Below are 22,087 nucleotides of genomic sequence, written 5' to 3'. Positions count from 1 at the left end.
CCCTGCACTCTGAGACTGCAACAAATCTCTGGTGCCATAGAAATATTAACACTCCAGAACAGCTCTAATAAATTGACTGTCAGTGATAGCAATTATTGAGAATAGGAAATACTGGAAATATTGCTGCTGTAAACTTTCACACACTGAATACATAATACAATTTCCTTTATTTAAATCACTTTGGTTGCTCACAAAGTCTAGGCTGCTAATGACCAACTTCTGTATAATTAAAGTATTCCATAAAGTTTATGATCGTGTGGATTTTCAGAACTGAAGGAACAAATGAAAATATTCCATTAGGGACAGACTGGTGATTTGTTAAACTGCATTTCCTCTTAGATCCAGTCAGCTTTAAAAGTGCACATTTCACAGATTGATGTAGATGAATGTGGGAAGATAGACTGTCGTGGTAGCAGCGGTTGTACAAACTACTTCACAGTGAGTGACATCCCAAAAGTGATTGATGCCGGGAATGTGTCATTTGTTTCTGTAACAACCACCATCAGCGCAGTCTGCACCTGTTCAGCTAGAGACCGAGTTCATCAGTCTTGTGCCTCTTACCTCCGAAGCCCTTGTCTCAATGGTGGGACATGTATTGACACTCTTAATGGTTACAGGTGAGGAAACTTGTACTGCAACTCTTCTTACTATCTCTTTTTTTTCTTTTTTAAAACGTCAAATGTTGTTAACAAGATACAGAACTAGAAAAATAATGACTGCACCTTCAGATCTGTATTAAACTGTACGTTTCGAACTGAGCTAAATCCAGAAAAGTGATACATGAGCAGAAGACCGTAAACTTTATAAAGAACTGTTTTTATTATTAAGGGCCTGATCTTGGTCTAGCAGTCTTGGAGCCATTGAAAGTATTGTCTGAGTAAGGACTGTTGAGTTAAGGCCCTAAATGGAAACCAATGAAAAAACACAAACACTTTTGTAGTATTAACTCCCCTCTCTGTGCTCTTTTTCACAGTTTGGTATGATCTTGTAAATGGTTGTTATGATGATTTCAGTTTCCAAAGCCTCATCCCATTTAACTGTTCCTTTCATGGTTTCAAGATTAATTCCCAATTAATATTTCAAAATTCCCATGATATTTTTATGGGATTTCCTTTGTGAGTAAGGTCACTGTGAAAAGAGTAGGAAATATTTGTGTTGAAAAGCTTTTCAGAAAGTGACTAGATGACTGATATTGGTTACTGGATACAGACCTTTTACCTTTTAGATCACTGATACATAAGCTGGTAGATTAACTGACAGTGAGTGTTTTAACTATAGCTTTTTATTTATCTATTCATTTATTTATTTTGCTTTAGCTTTCCTCTGATTTTCTCTTTCAGATGTCATTGTTCTACTTCATTTCATGGACCTGACTGCCAGCAGACTAAGCATAGTTTCCATGGAAATGGATATGCATGGTTTAGTCCCATCAGGCCTTGTTTTGAGAGCTTACTATCCCTAGAGTTTATTACTGAGGTTCCAGATGGGCTTTTACTATACAGTGGTCCTTTATCAGATCCAGAGCCTGGGAGTACAGAGAACTTCATGGCAATAGGTACTTATACTCTGTACATTGTACATAACTAAATGCTCTTTGTAGGGACTTGAAGTAAGAATTCTCTAGGAATTCATGTTGCATGGATAATATAGTAGTTATAGTTTAATTTTTACTTCAGTCTGTTGGATTAATATCAAGTTTGTCTCTTGAGTGCAAGACTCCAGAAAAATTAGGATAAAAGTCTCCTGAAATATACTCTAGAAGTACATTTTTCTTTGACACTGTGGGTATTTTTGTAGTTTACGCTAATGGTTCTTAGCCCATCATAGAGCTAAAGAAATCAAAGTGAAACAGAATAGATATATTTATCAACAACAACAAAAATCCCACAAGGAAACATCACATGCTTTAAAGGAGTTCAGATACTTTTGAGACAGGTATTACATGATTAATGCATTCTTAGTTGCATGTCATTTTATATGGTTTGGTGAAGACAGAAATCTACTTCTTAAAATTCTTTCAGTCTCAAGTTATTTTTGAAACATGTTTTCTTTAACAGATTATGACTTGATGGATGAATCCAGTCTCATAGCGCCATCATAGCCATATATGCAGTGGTTTAAAGTTCTCTATATATCCAATAGTGGTTTTTTTTAATTGTTGCTCAGTTATTTTCAGTGAGTTAGTGTACAAGATGTGTACAGTATTGTGTATATTTTAGATTGTCCTAAATATTGTGATATTAATCTATTATCAGACTATGTGTAACTGACCTGATTTTTTCTTTGCTTCTATGAGGTTGAATTTGTATTTACTTATGAACTTGGACGGGGTTGTGATATAATAAAACCTGTATGCATGCATGTAATTAATATTACTTTTTACTTTAGAACATAATATGCGATTGGTGCCATAGTAAGGAATACATTTCAATGCTTGGTTTAGGAGCCTGTTCATGAAAAAAATGTTTAGTGCAGCATATTTTCTCGGTACAGTTCAGGGAGCTTATCTCACATACAGTTAATTAACAGAGAGTTAACATACTCATTAATTCAACTATAAATAACAAGGCCAACAGGCAATAAGTTCTCGTGTATAACACAGGCATAGAATTTAACCCCAGAATTCCTTCACTGATCCCAGTAACTTGTGGTTGACAATAATTGTTAAACTAATCAAGTCAATATATAAGCCAAAGTAACAAAAGTGGAAAAATTACATTTGTAGCTTGATTTTTTTAAATGTAACTTTTTAATTTTTCTTGTTGGCCTTTTAGAACTTTCCAGTGGCATTCCTGTATTGAAAATTAACCATGGTGCGGGCACTGAGACACTGCACTTCCCAGGTCACCTAAACTTGACCGACAAAAGATGGCATCGGCTTGAAGTCAGAACTAATGGTCAGGTCAGTCGCTTGTTTTCCGCTTTATGGTTTTATTTCCAGTTAGCCCTTGCATATTCAGAGTTAGGAAGGTATAAGAAGAGAGACTGGTAAATTGTGTGTTCATTCCATACATAGCTATAGACCTGATGCACACTGAGGATATTGGGAGGATAGCAATATACATTTCATAATCTATCCTTCTGCAGCTCAGCGTCTCCCACAATTCCGTCACATCTGGATTATTCCCCTCCTGTCTGCAGTTTCCAGAGGCAGTTCAAAATTGTGGCATAGCCTGCGCTAGCCATGCTCCCTTCTCCAGCTTGCTGCCAGATCTTCTGCCTCTGCAGCATTGGTCGAGTTCCAGTTCATTTTGCTCCTGACTTTTCTTTACCAGCCTTATAGTTTGTTTTTTTGGGAAGTAGCAAGCAGCCTTTTCTCTCTCCTGGATTGGGTATTGAGCAGTGGGTTGGTTTCAGCCACCTGGCACCTCCCTGCCAGCCTCCTCTGCCTCCACCCCACAAGGTAAGGCATAGCTGTTGTGCAAATACTGAGCTAAATCCAAGTGGTGTCCTATTTGTGAGGCAGCTTTTACAGCTTTGGAGGGCAAATTGAGCCAAGACTACAACACAGAAAAGTCCAATCTGGAGATACAGAGCAGAGCAAGGAGAGACTTCAAAGAAAAAAAGGAGGACTTTATCCAACCAGTCCAAGGGGTAATTCCTGGGACAGAACAGGACTGGGGGGAAAAAAGTCCTTAAAGGGCTCTAGGTCCCTCCCCTGAGTGCTAAAATGGGTGCTAAGTTCCTTGGAGAGAGAAGTGGGGCTCATACTCCGGTCTCCTTCTTCTCAATTTGAATCAGGGAGCTCTGGCAATTGACCCCCAACCTCTGTGCAGGGGGAGTGGGACCTCTAGAGGGAGGACACTGAGGGAGACCCATCCAGAGGGCTCAAGGCTCTGCATAAAGCAAACTACAAACGCCTTGGCCATGGCTGTGTGGCAACACCTGCAAACTGGCCAAAAAGGCTAACATATCCAGAAAGCAAAAGGAAAAGAAAAGGTTTAAAAAGCCTAAGAGGTATTGATCCTCTGACTCTAACACCACCTCCTTTTCTACTGAGGAAGGGGAGATTTCAAATTCAGGCTCTTGAGCAGGACATTGAAAAATGCAACACAGGTTCTTCCCCCTTAAAATCTTTGAAACCATGTGCAAAAACGTTGCATTCACAATCCAGATCCAACCTGAGTAGGCCCTAGAAGACAAGCCTAAAGGCAAATACCTGCCTTCTAAATATTTGCTTGAGACCACAATCCCACTGAATCCATCCTTTGAGGAGTTGAGCAAAATGAAATGGGAAACCCCTTATAAGGGCAAACACACAAGCAGGCACGCACTTAAACATTACAAGAGCCAAAAAATGCCATTACAGATGTACCAAAAGTTGATGCTGCAGTGGTATCTCTAGCAAAAGGTGTGGTAATCCAGTCTGAAGAGGATTTCTTTCCCAAAGATCCAACTGATAGAAAGGTGGAAGCCATGCTCGGAAGGGACTTTAAGGCTTCATCAGCCACCCTTAAAGGATCCCTGGTAGCTAAATGATTTGCAAGAGCCACAATGTCCTGGCTTAAGACCATGAAGGACCAAGTCCATCCTGACTTCCAGCCTACCTGTAAGGAAATTTCCCTAGCAACAGCCTTTTTGGCAGATGCCACAAATGGATGCAATGAGATTTTTAAGCCAGGACTGTGGCATCCTTCTCAGAGATACCACATCTGGCTTTGCAGGTTGATGCTCACTCCAGACAAATTCTGTACTCATCTAAATTCACAGGTTCTCTCTTCGCTGGGGAAAAACAAGACAAAATCGTGGCAGAAAGTGCTGCCAAACTGAAACGGTCCCTCCCTTCCCCACTCAGTGCTCTGAGAAGATCTTACAAACCCAGAAAAAGACAAAAATGCCCCTTCTGTTCATCTTCCTCATGAAGGTAGCAGAGAAAAGACATCAGCTATGTCAGGGGAAAACCCTGGAACCGGGGATTGAGGAACAGGAAAAATCCAGAGGATGATTCACCACCTCTGAGAGAATGGTCCGCACAGCGTGACCTGACACGTACCATATGAGCAAGATCATGCTGCATGGAGGATGCATTTTGGACCACATAAGGCATGCAAGTGTGTTGTTGCATGCCTTACTAAAACTGTCACGACTTGCCACTATTCAATGCTAAAGGCCTACTACTCTGTCTGGACTAGGTTTAACTCATTTTATCGAATACAGCAAAAATCCCAAGGAGCCTGGTATTGCAGTTATCCCATAAATATCAGGATTGTGATAGATGCTGAGCTGTAGAATGTTCAATTTCTTACTTGATAATTACCTTTCTGCTAGCAGCATCTCACACAATTCTACCCTCCCTGGATGGCTTCCTAGCCAAGGGACAGTATTTAATTTTGATGGCTGTGCTTGTAGGCTATAGCTTGTTGTACATAGTTCACTGGCTGGCATTGATGTTATGGTTACTAGTCACATTCTGTGAGTTTTTACCCAGCTTTGGAATGAATCATCTGGCAGCAGGCTGGAGAAGGAGAGTGGCTAGCATGGGCTGTGCTACAGCTTTGAACTGCCGACAGGAGGGAATAGCCCATTCATATCAGAGGTGTGGGAGATTCTGCTAGTAGAAAGGAAATGATCAGGTAAGACGTTTACTGATCTTCTACATTTTCACAGTTTAGGGTGAGATTTTTTTTAAAAAATCAGGCACACAAGTGCATGCAATTTGTAAGTGCAATTTTGACTTTAATTTTCACAAATAATTTACATATTTGTACTTTCAAATCAGCTAATTGTGTGCACAGATGTGCCAAATTATCCACTTACAAATGCAATTATCTATTTTGTGAGTGTGGCCATTGTAATCAAATGCACAAATTAAATCCACAGTTGCATGCCCATTTTTTCCTTTTTTATATATTGTCCTTGCCTTTGGTTGCAATATAGAAAATGGTGCAGAAAATGGCCAAATCCCTTATTGATCAGGACATGTAGACAAATGAACAAAAGGGATAGAGCATGGATTTTAAACAGCAGGGCACAACTTTGTGTATTTAACACTAGGGAGAGGGACATTATGGGCCCCACCCCTGCTCTCTCATACCAGGAGTTTAGTTGGGTCCAGTGTGGCGTTCAGACATACAACCAGTAATTTGGGCTGTGCCCACCCCAGGACTCTGCTCACTTCTGAATCCTCTTCATCTTCTACTACATGTGGGGGGGAGAGATTACCAAGACCTCAGTCAGCAAAGACTTCAGCTCCCCCTTTTTTCCATAGGCAAAAGGACAACCAGTGCAATCCTGGGTCTCACTTACTTACTTCTGGAAGACTGGTTCTTTTTAGCCTTATCTATGCTGGCCACTGAGGGCACCAGCAATTAGGATCACATTTAGGGTTATATCCTGACCCCACTGCTTGGTAATTATTTCCTGCCTGATCCACTCCCTAAGGTCATGGAGCCAAATGTCTGTCCCCGCATCAAGAGAACTATTCTTTTATCCTTAAAATGCTTGGGCCCGGTGTACTGGATGCCTCTGTATGTGATCTCCGAACCAACTACTCCTAAAATTATCCTGTCCACTTCACAGTTAACATTTTTTCAGTCCCTGTTTGAGTGGGCTGGTTTGACAGTTCCCTGCCAAACTTGCCTTGCAAGCATTCCTGATCAAACCAGTCTTGTGTGTGGCCTCAACTCTCTAATCAACTCCACGTGCCTCTAGATGCTAATCCTTAAATTCAAGCTGGTGCAAGTCCCAAGATCATTTTGACCAAGGTAAAAAATCAGGACATTTGGTGGCTGCAGCTTGGACATCGTTAAGTGCAGAAGGAGCATGTGCTGATCCCATATTATGCTCCTTCTGCCGTATCATCACAGGTATACAGCTTCAACTTTGAAGCTCAGCTGTAATCCACCTGCCAACCTAGTTGCCATCTCGTTGGCTCAATGCGCAATAGAGGGCCTGCAGATCCAGACACTGACCCTCCTCACGATGTCTCCTGCAATCACAAATGACAAGGTTAGCACGGGCCCTTTGCATGGCCCAGTGACCTACTGGTAGGGTGGATATAGGTCCTGTCACACTCTGATTTCCAGTGCCCAGTTCCCCAGATCTGCCATTTTTATGGTGCAAGGGAGAGGAAAACAACTAAAACTTCAGTACAGCATTTGAATCAGTTCAATTCTTAGTTTTACGGTATGACAATGGCCTTCTATGTTTTGGTGCAGGACGTTCGATTCACTTTGGATCGTTGCAGTGCAGCAATTGTTTCAGAGATAGAGGGACAAGGTAAATGGTTATCAACTGAAGATCGCACAAACTGTGAGGTCATTGGGACTATTCCACAAAGACGAAGGTAATGGTACACTTCTGGAGGCTAATTGAAAAACAATGTAATATCTTTGAACATCTAATGTGTCAAGATGAAAGCAGGGTGATTAATGCTTCAGAAGTCTTTGCATTTCTACAGTGCCTTCTATCCAAGAATCTCAAAGCACTATACAAACATTAATGAACTAACCTACCTCAGAGGTTGTGATATAACCATGGTCCTAGATCAAGTCTGTAGTAGATCCAGGAACAGAATCCAGATTTCATGGGCCTCAGTTCTCTGCCTTTACAATAAGACTATTCTCCCTCCTGACAGACATGCCTTAATTATGCAGTTATTGAACCTTCTCCTGTAAACCTTGCTCAACAAATTTGTTCCATTGACTTTAATGGGAGCAGGGTTGGACCCCCAACTGGATCAGATTTTATTTGCTGAATACTATAAATCTTGTAAATTCTCAATTAAAACTAGTAACAAACATATATGTGTAAGGGCAAATTCAGCTGTCAGTTACGCGAGTGCAAATATGGACTAATTCTACACTTCAGTGATTTTATGACTTCAGTAGGGTTACCGTAATGGTGTCAATCTATATAATTGAGAGTAATTTGTAATCCTGACATCTGATTCCTAGATTGCAACACACGTTTGTTGCTTATTCACATAGATATCTAGAGTGGGATTTTTCAGAGGTGCTCAGCATCTTAAAACTCCCACCAACTGCAGTGCCAAACTTGAAAATTCCACCTGTAAATTCTTTGTTGGGTGGCTCCATTGTTTTCAGTGGAGTTACACCAACAGAGAATTTGGTTCTTATTTGATGTTGCCATTCCTCAGTTTATTCTTTGGAAATGCAGTGGTGGTGTTCTTTATCTTCCATTTACTGCAGTGTATGTATTTTAAGGTAAAACATTCCCATTCATTTCTAATATACATCTCACCATTCAAAGGTATTTGGATGTGACCCAAGTTCTTCAGTTGGGTGGTGTAAAAGAATCAATTCCATATTCATACCCTCAGTTACAGCACAAGCATTTTACTGGCTGCCTGCGCAATTTCATCTTGGATACTCAGGTAAGAGGATGTGTCATGATTTTTGCATTTGTAAAGATGAATCACTTTTGGGTCAGATTTTTAGAAATTTTTGTATGAGAAATGAGTTTTATATTCTGATTAGATAGGCACTTTTCTGGCTCTGATTAGTAATGGACTGATCCCATATGGGCTTAGCAGCTCCCGGCAGGATTGGCCCTGTAGCATCTCTTATTTTCAATGAGTTGCCTACATGCTTATTTTTTATCCTTTTTTCTGCAGTTGTTGAAATTTCCATTTATCAAATATGTCATTTACATTGAATAGCAAATAGAGAATTTAATGTTAAGGTCCTAGGCTGATGAGTTATTTCAAATAATGCTATATCATGGGAAAGTAGTTACCATTAGGCAGCTTGAGTAGGCCAAAACCTCCACGAAGTGCCATGAAGGTGATCATTTTGCTTAGCAATGCTGTGAAGATATGGAAGGTAGATACATTTGTTACCGTATCTAAAACTATGGAATGTACCAATTAAGATTTTAATTACAGAGATGCCAACTGTGTTCTCATTTGTGTTTCTCTGGCAATGTGGGAGTCCGTTGGAAACCAGCAAAAGCCAGCTTCCAGTCTGTTATAATGTTGGTTGAACAGTTAGAAGAAACTTTAGAGGCACACATTGTGACTCCAGATACACATGTGCAGCTCCCATTAAAGGAAACCACCATTGGGTTGTTTTTTTCTATTAAATGTCAAATTCATCTCCACTTGTATCAGGCACAATGGTATTGGGTGTTGTTTTTTTTTGTTTTTTTTTTGCATGGACAGTATAATTAACATAAAAAGCTCTCTCTTACCTGGAAGCAGATGTTTCTGTGAGACAGAAACTGTGCTGCTGTTTATCTCCTTCTGTCCTGTCTCCTATTGTTTATCCACTTGTCCTGTCAGGTAACATTCTCTAACTTCCCCACTCCCACTCAAGGAATTTCTGAGTGTTAATGAAATATATATAAACCTATGCCAGCTTTGTTTTAAATATTAGAGTTTTCCTTTACTGTCAGTGTGTGTTACTTGAGCATATCCAAATGCCAGATATAGCCCTTGATGTTTAATATTTAAAAATCAAACCTTTATTAAACATGTTGAAAACTGTTGCTATTTAAAACAAAACATGGCTTCAGCCCTACAAAATTTAGAGATTAGATCGAGTTAGGGAGACTGTACATACAATGTTGTGTAATATAGGTATTGATTTGGGGGATGAAGTTTAACTGCTTGTTTAAAACGAAGTCCCAATGTTCTATGATTTTCTCTTCAAGATGTATGACCTTGAGTCTCCTGCAGAGTCTCTGAATAGCTCCCCTGGCTGCGCATTGACAGATGGGAGCTGTGAGAGCACAAACTCCTCTTCCTGTGGCATTCATGGGAGATGTCTTGGCGAGTGGGCCTCATTCAGCTGTCACTGTTTGCCAGGTTACTATGGCTACAGATGTGATAAAGGTGAAGTCTCTTTTTGTCTGGTACTTGATTGATGACTGTGATGGTGCAATTTACGGGACATTATGCTTAAGATGTTCACAATTAATGACACTTCTGATAAGGCTTTGAATATACTGATTGCCCATGGCCATGTTCTAATTCTTTGGTTGGGCATTTTTGTTAATTCCACCCTTCATTTTAATTCCTCTGTGAAATATGTCTTCCTCATCACCAGATCAACTCTTCTACATTGATGGTGTCTATGCACTCACTGAGTAATTGGGATGGGACAGAATCAGAATTGCTCAGCTGGGTGTCATAAGCACTATACTGCTAACGTCGAAAGGGTATTATTTTCTAGACCCAAGTGCTCTGATCTGAGTTCCATCCCTGCTGCCATCAGGTGGCCAATGTGTGCAGCAAAGTGACAACTATAAAGTTCCAGGTGGCCACAGATTTGTTACACTAATTTAAATTTGTCCTAAGTCTCTTCCCTTTGTCTTGGTCAGAGACTTAGGGCAGACAGGAAAGATTGTGTTTGATCTGCATCCTGAAGCAGGAGTTCAAAAAGGCGTTCAGTCAATTGCTGGAGAAAAAGAAAAGTTAAATGAGCAAAAGTAAAAGGCAGTTCTATTCTGTTACTGAAAGGAGGCCTTTTCTACCTTGTCTTAATTTTTTCCTTATTGTTTCATAGTTCACTGTCTTGTTAGGAAAAGGAGTTGCTGTAAACATGCTTTCATAATAATTAAAATATTTATATCTAGTTATGGAGCTACATGGACTGGTCCTTGCTCACCAGGCTGGGAAAAGAGAAGGAGTGCCGGGGAGGCACCAGGCTCAGCCACTGGGGTGATCCCTGTGCAGAAAACATGCTCAGTCCCTGGGGGAAGGAGCAGTGCGAGGGAGCATCTCCTGTTACTTGTCATTTACCCCTTTCTGAGCATTTTATAGCAGCATTAAAAGGATCCAGATGGAGATGGGCCTAGCCCTACTCAAGGGAGGAATCTATCATATCTTTGAAAATGAAGGCAGGGGAAGAGCTACTGGGAGAGCAATGGCAAATTCTTGAAGGGCTTTCCAGAAAGGGCATGTGACGTCAGCACTTGGGACCATTTTACTGGGCTAAACACTAATTTCACTAATTGGGTGAAATTCTTTGTTTTATTTACATGGCTCTTTTCCCAGGGAGGGTAATTCTAAAAAGTTTTTCAATTTCTTAGTTGCCAAAGAATACTCCTTTGGGCCAGGGAGCCACATTAGATATCTGCTTCCTGTCACTGCACCTGCCCGCATGACGCGGTTAGAGGTGATGGTCAGGACACGACGACCCAACAGTGTCATCATGAGCATGTCTTCCCGAGCCAAGAATGAACACATCACTCTGCAGGTGAGTGAGTAGTTTTGGACAATCACAGCACAGAGTGAATTCAGTTCCAGTCCATGTGTAGCCTGGTGAAACAAGGATAAGATAATACTTTCGTGCTGTCTGCTACACTAGCAGGTAAAACAAAACTGGCCACTGAAAATCTGTACTGTACAGTTCTGTTCATTCATGCTCGTGAAGTGGACCTGATTGATTCTGCATTAGTTAAACTGACCATACACCCGTGTCATTCCATTCTCTAGAATGGGTCCATCTAGTCTAGTGACAGCTGACAGCCAGAGCTGTGCGAGTGTGGGCCTTGCCTATGCCACTCCTCCAGTGAGACTACATAATTCAAGTTCCACTATTCTTTGATGACACTGCCAGGAAAGATGCCTGAAGCAGTTTTTGTGACGCTGGTCCCTGCACTGAGAATGCCCAATTCATGTCACATAGGGCAACAAACAGCCATCGATGGTAACACGGTCACTGCTGAGCTGGGTGGGTTTGAACTGGCAGCGTAGATGTGACAGCATCACATTCCTAATCCCTGAGCTGGGATCCCGTTGTCTTTGCCTAAATTTAAGTAAATGTTTTTGTCAAGATTGCTCATTAGTTAAAAGAAGTTTGGTTGAAGTAACCTGACAAATCAAATACAGAAGGATTGATTGTGATTTTCTTCCCTAATACTCTGTTAATAATCCACAAGGTTGTTCACGGATTCTTAACGGTCTCATATAACTTGGGTGATGGAGACTATGCTGTAAACCTTCCCTCCTACAACATTGATAATGGTGAGTGGCATCATATCACCCTGGAGAGAATTGAAAATGAATTTACCCTTCGCCTTTTTGAAGGAGGTGGAAAGAGAGAAATCCTGAGAGCAGCAGGAGCATGCAAAGAGATTGTGATTGATCCCAGTAGTTTGGTCCTTGGAAACACTTACCCTGTCAATAAGAATCAAAGTTTTCAAGGTAAGGAATTATTGGTTTAACTATTGTAGAGCATGGGGCACAAGAGTGTATAAGGGCTATTGGTACAATGTGTGCATATTAAGTGAAATTTATTCTATTCACAGCTAATACTTTAGCACTGGGGTAAAACAGGGGCACCTATGCAGAGCTTTGTGGCAACAGCTTGTGTGTGTAACTGGACATCCATTGGTTGCAACCCTCTCCGGTCATACCACAAATCCCCCACTGAATGAGATATGCAAGCTTGGATCTGCCCTGTTCATCCACTTCCAGGCTTCCTACCCCAAAAAGTGGAACCATAGCAGTTCTCTGCATTTGGGACAACTGCTGCCCCCTCCATTGCTGGATGAATCACCTTCTTATGATAAGTTTGTTTATTGCACAGAACATTGCCAATCAGATCTTATTAACTTTAAACACTCTTAGGAAAATGGCAACAGGCTATTTGGATTTTGGATTACTGGGGCTCATGGTCTCTCATCTGAAGGATTATAATGGAGTCAACTGGAATTTCCACTAGGGCAGGGAATTTCCACTAAAATCTTTGTTAAACTAGAGTTAAGGTTTTAAATACGTATCAACAATGGAAAGGAAAAGGTCTTAATATAACGTTGTAGATTAAAAAGCAAACAACTGTCAGAAAAACAGGACATGCAAAGTTAAGGTTACAAAGTTAAGGTTACAAAAAGGGGAAGTAGGGAAACATGGAGCTAAGGGTACCACAATCAACCTTTACTGTGCCCTCATATCTCCACAGGCCTGTTACTATTTTGTCACAGGAGGATTAACTGAAGACCAAACTCTTGACATAAAGGTGGCAGATGAGTGATGGGAGAGTGATGCACAGATTATATATTTGTCTGGGTGGTATTGTGCTGTGTCCTGCCATACCACTCACATATCCCACTACACAGTACAATACCACCCAGACAAATATGTAATCTGTGCATCACTCTCCCATCACTCATCTGCCACCTTTATGTCAAGAGTTTGGTCTTCAGTTAATCCTCCTTGACAAGATAGTAACATCTCTGGAGAGAGGAGGGATGCTCTGGAGGGTGAGTCCCAAAGCTGATGTGACAGATAGACACCTGGGTCTTACATTCTGTTTACAAATGCTGTCACTGTAATTTTTGTAGTGGTAGTGCATCCCCAGCCGCCTCCATCATTGGTCTTTTTGCTCTTGATAAGAAAGAGAACCTTAATAAAATATAGTTCATTTCACCCTCACCCACCCTCTGAGACACAGGTAAACACTGGAGGATCACACACCTTCTCCTTATTTGAACCCTCCCTTAGAAATCATAGTGAAGTGGTGACTTGGTAACTGGCACAAGTGTCCCTCACCCAGTCAGATAGGGACCTGGATAAGAAGCAGCTCCAAAGTTTGGATATCTGGATCTGGCCCATATCTAATGGATTGGATCAAAACCATGGATCAAACTCCCCTAAAGTTTCGGTAAATAATCTTGCAGCTTTGGCCCATCTCTAAATATAACATACGGTCAGTCTGATAGTACCGACGGCTGTTTCAAATAGTTCTTCTTGCTGAATAGTTTTCAAAACCCAAGTCCCTTTTATTTTCTGCCTTAGGATGTATGAAGGATGTCAGATTTAATAACTACAGGCTGCCTCTGGATACTCACACTAAGGAGCTAGTGTCGGTATTAAGTACCCAAGGAGTGAAAGAAGGCTGCTCTTCAGAGGCTTGCAGGAACAACCCCTGTGGCCAGCAGTTTATTTGTATTGACTTGTGGATGATGCATGAATGCAGGTAATTGGGGGAAGTAAGAGCATAGCAAATGCCAGTGCAAAGTAGGAGGGTGGATCCTGAAAAGTGTATTAAGTTGAATCCTGCCCCTGGAAAGAGTCCTCTGCACAGTATCATCCAGTTAAACTACAGTGAAACACTGGGCCCAATTCCAGCCTTGTTATACCTCTGCAACCTCATTAGCTTCAGCTGAGTTTATTGATATAAATCAGAGCACAGTCCTTTTTCAACCAGATCCTCAGCTGGTATAAAACGGTGTATCTTCATTGACTGCAATGAAAGTAAGCAGATTGACACCAGCTGAGCATTTAGCTTTCTGCTCTATTAAAGCTGCTCATGGAATATAGCAAATGCAGAACAATTTGACCCACTTTCTGAAAACTGAAATTGGGAAGTAATATGGATTGATTGTGATAATACATTTCTAAAATGAGCAGCTCTGAAGATAGCCTGGATATTAACATTGTTTTTGTGTGTCATATGCCCTTTAAACAGCGTAAAATGTTAGGCATAAATCAGAGGATATGATCTATAGTGAATGCTGTATCTTGTTATGCTCAGTTCACGGAGGAGTGCTACAGTGAACATTCATTAGTACAGGATAATCCAAATTGTGACAATGCTTGAAGTGACTTTGTAAAAAACACAAAATCAAGATACTTAGTCACCTTCAGAATGTATTTTCCCGCAAAACCTAAAACAGCTTAACTCATATTCAAAGTTAACTCTTGAAGAATTTAATACCTTAAAACAAAGAAACAAACAAGACATCTGAAGTTAATGCAAAAATATATTTTTGGACCATGAGAAAACTGAAAACATTAAAATACTTGTGTTTAGGCTGACAGCCTGTATGACAAAGTACAGCTGGATGCAGTTTCAAAGAGCCACAGTGTTCCTAAAAATTATGGTTTGAGATGGAAACATCAGCTCATTCTTCTGTCTGTCTTCACTGCAAAATTAACTCCAGTTATCTCTACCAAGTAAATTCCTCTTGAGTTAGCCTAGCTCAAGTGAGAGTGGCCATACTGTGAAACAACAGTGATTATGTTACCAGTTGATGAGTTGTGCTAACTGGAGCTGTAGCTTGTACGCCCTGACGTGCCAGCTGACTCAAGTTAAAAGCATCATCGCTTTCAAGTAATGGGATTTCTTCTGTAGATGGAACTTCAGTTAGGGACAACACTTGAGTTATAACTAGAGTTAACTCTGCAGTAACAACAAATTCTAAGTGTACTACTGTACTAGCACTGTTCTTATAAGGACAATTGTAGAGGTATATTTTGTCCCAAATGCTATAAACATTTAGAGGTGTGGAGATGCACTGAGCTGAGGGTTAACATCATTTAATGCCACTTAGGTAGACCTGCAAATCCTGCCCTTGATCAACAATTGCTCATGCAGGTAGTCTCACCGGAGCCAATGGGACTGCTAGCATTCCCAAGGGCCATTCACATGAGTAAGGGTCTGGAGGAGTAGGCCTGATTGTTTTGTCTTTGTGTCACTGGTGTAGGATTTTCAGTGCTCTTTTTCATATCTGCTGTTATCAAGTATTGTTGTTTTACTCTGCTTTTGTCTTTCCAGTTGCCCCCCAGGACATATGATCACGGAGAATGCCACTGGCAGACACTGTGTCTATACTGTATGTGCTAAAAGACCCTGTAACTTTGGCACATGTATATCCATGTCTCCAACCAAGTTCCGATGTCACTGCCCTGATGGCTATACTGGCCGTAACTGTGAAATCACACTGGCAATCTTTCACAAGGATGCAGGCTTGAGCTTCAGTTCCATGTTCGCCATCTGCATTTGCTTTTTGGCACTTTTAGGTAGTTATGGCAACTACATTTTATACTACCTTTGGTGATTTAATTTATCCATCCCCTGTTGTCCTGAACACTCATCATGTTGTCTTCCTGTGAAGAATTTTTCCTTGTGGAGACTGGCCTCTACCTCTACTGCTTTGTCTTTCTCTCTATTCCATCAACCAACACTGTCACTTTTCATCCCGTCTGCAGAAATTGTTAATTGGCATTGATTCAGCTGAGGAAAGCCCTGGCAGTTTCCTGATTTTCTGGACCCTTGTTTTTCATTGCCAAGAAACTGTTCAGAAGGTACAAGTAGAAGCAAATTCAGTCAATAGCTAGAAAAAAGATTTCTAGGAGAAAGACATTATTTAAAATACAGCTAATCATGAAACAGATTTTTCAATCCATGAGAAATAAATTGTCACTGAGACCAGACTTTGGCCTCTGGATCCAGGCTAGGAGCACGTTTATTTTAAATATCTGGCCAATTGCAATCACATGTAAATAAAACAGATATTGGTTTGTTATAAGAATTTTTTTAATACTTGAGTCATATGTCACTTTCTGGAAAACTGCAGAATGCAAATTTAAACACAGAAATCTCAAAATAACTATGATCTATTTATAAAAATGCTCATTCACAGCAAATACATTTTAAATGTTATACAGTAAAAGCCTCATCCTGTTCTTACTGAAATTGCTGGGGAGTTTTGCCATCAACTGCAATGGGAGCAGGATTGGGCCTTAAGAAAGGATTTTATTGTGTGTTTTTTGCGGTGAAGATGGTATATACACTGTATACAAGTTTGTATTTACATAATGTTAACAAACATCTTTGTAGTGGAAGTTTTTACAATTTTCAGCATATACATTGCAACTAAACTCAATTTTCTAAATATTTAAATTTGCAGATGTTAAGGCATCAAAATGTGCCTGAATTATTTTTTCTAATAAAGTGTGTGATTCACAATATTCTTCCCTTTGTCTCATGTCTTCTTATGATTCATTTCTGTTCTTGTTCACAGAATTTTATCTGTTCCTCACAGAACTCATCTGCATCAATTTTTGTGCTACACGTTTGTATACATTTTCTGTTAAGCATCAAGTCTGTCCAAGTCAGTACGGTAAACAGATATTTTGGTCTCAAATAACCACTACTGCATGTCATTCAATTCTTCAGTTGTTAATAACTTTGTAATAAAAAAAGACCTCTTCTTCTCCCTTTAATATTTGTTTGTAGCTACATTTACCATTAATGGAAGTAATGCTCAAAGCAAAAGGAGAGCTGACCTCTACAGTTGCAGATGATTTATGGGCTTGCCTTTTAAAGTGCCTGAATCCACTCTCTTTACACTTGCTTTAAACCAATGTACACACTTAGGCCCAGATCCCTGAAGGTATTTTGGCATCTAACTCCCATTGAAACCAGTGGGAGTTAGGCATCTGAATACCTTTGACGATCTGCGCCATTGATTCAATGGAGTTACTCTTGGACAATGTGAGAGCAGACTCAAGCACATAGTGTGAAGACTGAAGCCTTCTGAGCTGCTGGGAGTTGTATCCATTTCAGTTCTGACTGCAGTCTGGCAGTGCAATACCCAGTGATAAACAGTTACTATCTTCACCACACTGCAGTATTTTTAAAACAGATGTCTTGTGCTTTGCTTTGTTTCTGAATGATCACTCTCTGCTTCACTCCCATGTGTGCACCCAGTTCTGTTCAGTGCTGCTTTCCTGTGGACTCGCTGGAAGAGTCACAAAGGTTTGAATGGAGGAGTTTACCATGTCTCTGCCTATCATGATGACTTGGAGGACATCAGAGAAAATATCCTCAACTATAATGAAGAAGGGGGTGGGGAACAGGATCAAGTAAGGATCATGCCATTAAATGAATATGGTAGTATGAATGAAATACAGGGAAGTCAGTTGTGCTTTACCCTTAACCTTGGTTCTGCTGGTTACATTACTGCAAATGACTGATGAACTTATTTGTAAGGTTGCATTTGTTTTTTTACAAATGGATACGTAATGGCTTATAAAAGTTTAATTTGCCTTACAGCAGAATACCTATGTGGGTGATTATAGATGCTTGTAAGATGAGTTTAGCAGTTAAAGAATTTATGGTTGATCCTTTTCTTGGCTTCATGCTCTGAAGGCTCTGCCGTTGTCAGTGGCAATTACTGCTGTAGCGATAAGGTTTTAGAAAACTCTAACATGAAATCTTCCTTATGGACCAGCTCTTTTGATGACTCTTCTCACCACATTTTGTGTAGTACTAGAATATAACTTATTACACCTTAATGTCACTCAGTTTTTATTCATTAAGGGATGCTGGTACTATCCTTGTTTTAGCTAAAGCTTTTTAGCTCTTGGAATAAAATACGAGGGCCCTTTCTGTTCCCCTCTCTCCTGTGAAGAGAAACATATTCCAGAGTATAAAACTGTTGTTGCACTTTTAATATACAACACTCCACACCAAACAGGTGATTCTCAAATTTTCATTTGTCCTGCACATGGATTACCACAGCTGTGGCTTATATTGCTATCCAGAAGAAATGTAATAGATAGATATTACAGATTTGTTAATTTTTTAAAAACAGGTAATTTTGCTGAGCCATTAATTTTATTATGTCAGAAACAGTAAGACACTATTGCCTGTTTTAAAACTCTTCATTTTATACAGTGGAAGCAACTGTATTTCTGATCTTGCGGTTGGCCTGCCATGAGTGTTAGAGAACAAAGAAAACAACTTTAAAATAGTTTTAAAATCTGAATCCTTAAACTTCTAAATAAATAGAGTTTCTATATATAAAAATGTATATTGAACATTTATGGAAGCCATCTGAAAAATAATCTTTCACATGCAAAATGTCCTCAAATGTTGATGTATTATTATGAACATGTTTTAAATACCTAGGAGGGATATTTTTCAAGTGGCATATGGAATTATGTTCACAAAGCCTGTTAATTTTAATAAGATTATCTCCTGTGCTACACTTGCACATTTGCCACACAGGATCCATATATTGAGAAAATAGTGTTTGTATGACAGGACTACAGGAGATCCCCCAAGAAGAATTAAAACATATTATTTTCATAAAGCAACAAAATCAAACACACTACCAGCCAAACGTCCCCTAATCAAAGGTGAGGAAACAAAGTTGGCCTCACTGAAATCATCTTGTTTACTGTAAGCCAGGGTTCCCCAAACTTTCAGCTGCAAGGGCCACGACTTAGTCTTAATCTGATGGTGAGCCAAAGTGGCTGGGCTCATGTCACGTGGGAGGAGGCGGGAGGGAAGGGACAGGGCCAGGATGGGGAGCAGCCACAATATGGCGCTGCTTGGGCCAGGAGCAGTGCAGCTCCAACTGGGGCATCACCAGGCCCATGTGGGAGAGAGGCGGGGCCGGGAAGGGGAAGTGGACGCGGTGCGACGCTGTCTGGGGCCAGGAGTAGCACGCTGGGCCCACCTGGGAGAGGGTGGGGGGAGTGGGCCGCTCAAAATGTGTGGGCAGACCAGATGCAGTCTGTGGGCCGTAGTTTGGAGACCCCTGCCATAGGCAGTTCCTGAAGTATTCAGGTTTTTTAATCAATGGAAACCTTGGCCAAAATCTTCATCAATGGCCATTGATTTTGGGTGCCTCATTCCAAAATTTCAAAAGTGAGCACCCCACAGCTTCCAAGGAATTAAATGGGTGTGGTCTAGTGTTATCTTAACAAATGAACGTAAGAGTTTATACACGGAAAAGAGACCATGTATGCATTTCACATTTGTTAGTTGAGGGCAGGATTGGAGAAACAAATGGCTATCAGTGCTGAATTTCTGTATTTGAAATAGAGAGGAATGTGTCATGGAGGAATAAGGATTTATAGAAAAAAGCATAGGTCAGTAGTGCACCACTGGGTAAAACACTTAATATGGTTTGGTGTTGAGTGGTGTTAACGCTGGCTGGGAAGCCAGAGGCAAGGATGATCTTTGGAATTGTAAATTACTTGCTAATTATGGTGTATAATTAGAAGAAATGGCATCTCTCATTTTATTTTAAGAAGGCCTGATCCTTAACGCTCTACTCAGGAACATCTACTTAAGTTTGGAAGTGCCAAAAACTGCAACTTTTCCATTAATTTCAATGGGAGCTTTGTCTGTATAAGAAATTCACATTTGGGTCAAGTAGTTATTAATAATTTGCACTTATTTAGTACCTTTCATCCTGAAGGGAAACATGCCATCTAGATATCACATCACCCATCATCAAACCACAACAACTTCTCTGGAATGGAAATAAGGCAGCTATTCTGTGTTACATTAAAGTGCAGCTCTTGCATGCACAAACGCATGATTTCTTGGGTGCAGGCTTGTGCTCTTACTTTTTACAACGGTCTCTCCCTGACTGAAACGTAGCATGCACACACTAAGGGCTAGTCTACAGTTGAAGTGCTACAGTGGCACAACTGAGAGCATGCTCAGACTAACTCTTGGACTGAAAAGATAACTGACATAACTGGGTTTTTGTCTATTTTCTGAAATTGACATCAAGGCTACCACCAATTAGTGTCTATTGTACGGGTTGTTTTAGAGACACAGACAGTTGTGCGCTGGGAAGTGGACTGAAACTACCAAATAACTGTCAGATGGTGATAGCACTTCAACCACTCCATGATGGTCAGCTTTAGAAACAAAAGATTCTTTCTCCTGTTGCCAGCCGCCTGCCTCACACATTCCTCCCACTTCCAAGGGCACTAACTAGCTCCACAGTCCAGATATATTTAACAGAAATCAAAGTGGGGAGTATCGCAGTCATGGATTTAGCCCAGGCTTTCGAACGATGCATGCAACATCTTTCCTCCAAAGCTACATAACCACGTCTCCCTCCCAGCCTTGTTGCAGTATTTGCTGAAAGGCCAAAATGCAGCCAAACTGGAAACATTTTATTCGTCTTAATTTAGCTACTAATAGAAAATTAAACTTGAGTTTGAACAGGCTGCCTATGAATCAGCACAGTTAGCAGTAATGGCAAGAAAAAGGGATGTATAAACAAATAAGCAACAAAGTTTGTTCACCCCCCCATAAAGATTTTACCCTGCTCAATAATAGAGAAAAATACCTTCTTTGTTTGTTTGTTTGTTTGTTTGTTTTTTAAAACAAATATAGTGAATATAAACCTAAGTGACTGTTACAATTACATTAAGGGACAGCTGCATGTGCTCATTGACACCTGTAAAGTGGTCTTCGGCATTCCTATAGCTCTCCCCAGGCAGTGCGATTAAATTAACAGGCCAATAAAGTGTAGCCCAGATTGGCTTCATGCTCTAGTGTGGTGTTCAGATCAAATTGTAGGTCTATTTGGGAATGTTTTCGTTCCACGACAACAATATGGTAGTCCGTTAAAGCATAAAAAATTGGGACTATACTGAATGTTCATTTAACAGGGATAATTTCTTCACTCCAGGATGCTTACAACATGGCAGAGCTCCAGATGTCCCTTCAAACCAGCCCAGCCTATTCGCTTTCTCTCTACAAGAAGAAAGAGAACCCATCAGAGCTGAACTGTCCCTTGAGTGGCGATGTAGCACCTAGTCCAAAGGAGCAGCTAAAAGCATCTGCAACTAGAAGGAGCTCAGCCTCTGCCAATGAAGACTTTGCTTGTTATCTGTCCGATGTTGTTAGGGGTGCTAACCAGCAGGCCAAGGCCTTGCCCCACGATTCCCTACAGGTATATTACACAGAGGGAGAGGGCTCAGTAGCCAGCAGTCTCAGTACCTTGGGTTCCGCTGGATTAGATGAGGAGCCTGTGTATGATAACATGAAAGAATGGGGACCAAAGTTTGAGAAATTAAGTGAACTGTATTCACACACAGAGACAGAGAACTTGTAGATCCCTATGTTTACTTTGCTTGAAATTTTGATAGCAGTCATGAAGGGCTGTTCAGTTTTTCATGCATTTGCTACTTGGATATATTTTATTCCACAATATGTAGAAAGTCCTCTTCTCTTTGATGGTTGTGGGATGCAGTCCAAATGCCCATTAAAGCGCCATTGTTGGTATCTACAAGGTAACTTTCCAAAATAAATTAGGAGTTAAAACTCCAGATCTGTTGGCTTTTTCCCTGTTATCCAGCAACTTAAATGGAAAGAATAAAGGAGAACTTGGGGCACTTTTTAAACAGTAGTAATTGGTGTATGAGGCTGAGAGATAAATGTCTCCTACACTAATGTTAATAAAGAAGTGTATTCTAGCAAGGTAACTAACTGCCAGAATGCAAGGAGAAGCTAGTGATAGATATACCGCATTCACATGACACGCTGGGAATTCTGTCAATTGTCTGGAAAACGTGTCCTTTGTTTTCCTCCTCCTGGCATGAAATGTAAATTGTACCCTATACAATCTTGTCCCCTGA

The 22,087-nt window shown here is 40.5% G+C and overlaps 1 protein-coding gene across 1 annotated transcript in view; it reads left to right on the top strand.

The window, feature by feature from the left end:
* LOC137147628 (neural-cadherin-like) overlaps positions 1 to 21,824 on the top strand; it is an 88,496-nt gene extending 66,672 nt beyond the window's left edge. Inside the window, exons 22-33 of the mRNA XM_067539945.1 lie at positions 340 to 617; positions 1,341 to 1,555; positions 2,775 to 2,902; positions 7,158 to 7,285; positions 8,212 to 8,335; positions 9,613 to 9,793; positions 10,993 to 11,159; positions 11,845 to 12,109; positions 13,703 to 13,883; positions 15,465 to 15,709; positions 17,403 to 17,557; positions 21,139 to 21,824. Of these exons, the coding sequence (XP_067396046.1) occupies positions 340 to 617; positions 1,341 to 1,555; positions 2,775 to 2,902; positions 7,158 to 7,285; positions 8,212 to 8,335; positions 9,613 to 9,793; positions 10,993 to 11,159; positions 11,845 to 12,109; positions 13,703 to 13,883; positions 15,465 to 15,709; positions 17,403 to 17,557; positions 21,139 to 21,564 (2,493 nt within the window). The 3' untranslated portion in view covers positions 21,565 to 21,824. The remainder of the gene's footprint in view (positions 1 to 339; positions 618 to 1,340; positions 1,556 to 2,774; positions 2,903 to 7,157; positions 7,286 to 8,211; positions 8,336 to 9,612; positions 9,794 to 10,992; positions 11,160 to 11,844; positions 12,110 to 13,702; positions 13,884 to 15,464; positions 15,710 to 17,402; positions 17,558 to 21,138) is intronic.
* Positions 21,825 to 22,087: the final 263 nt, after the last annotated feature.

This window comes from Emydura macquarii, unplaced genomic scaffold (genome assembly GCF_026122565.2).
Source record: "Emydura macquarii macquarii isolate MOO-44397 ecotype Brisbane River unplaced genomic scaffold, CSIRO-AGI_Emac_v2 contig_561, whole genome shotgun sequence".
Taxonomy (NCBI): domain Eukaryota; kingdom Metazoa; phylum Chordata; order Testudines; family Chelidae; genus Emydura; species Emydura macquarii.
The sequence above is the reverse complement of the archived record's forward strand: the minus strand, read 5'-3'. Positions and strand labels throughout refer to the sequence as shown.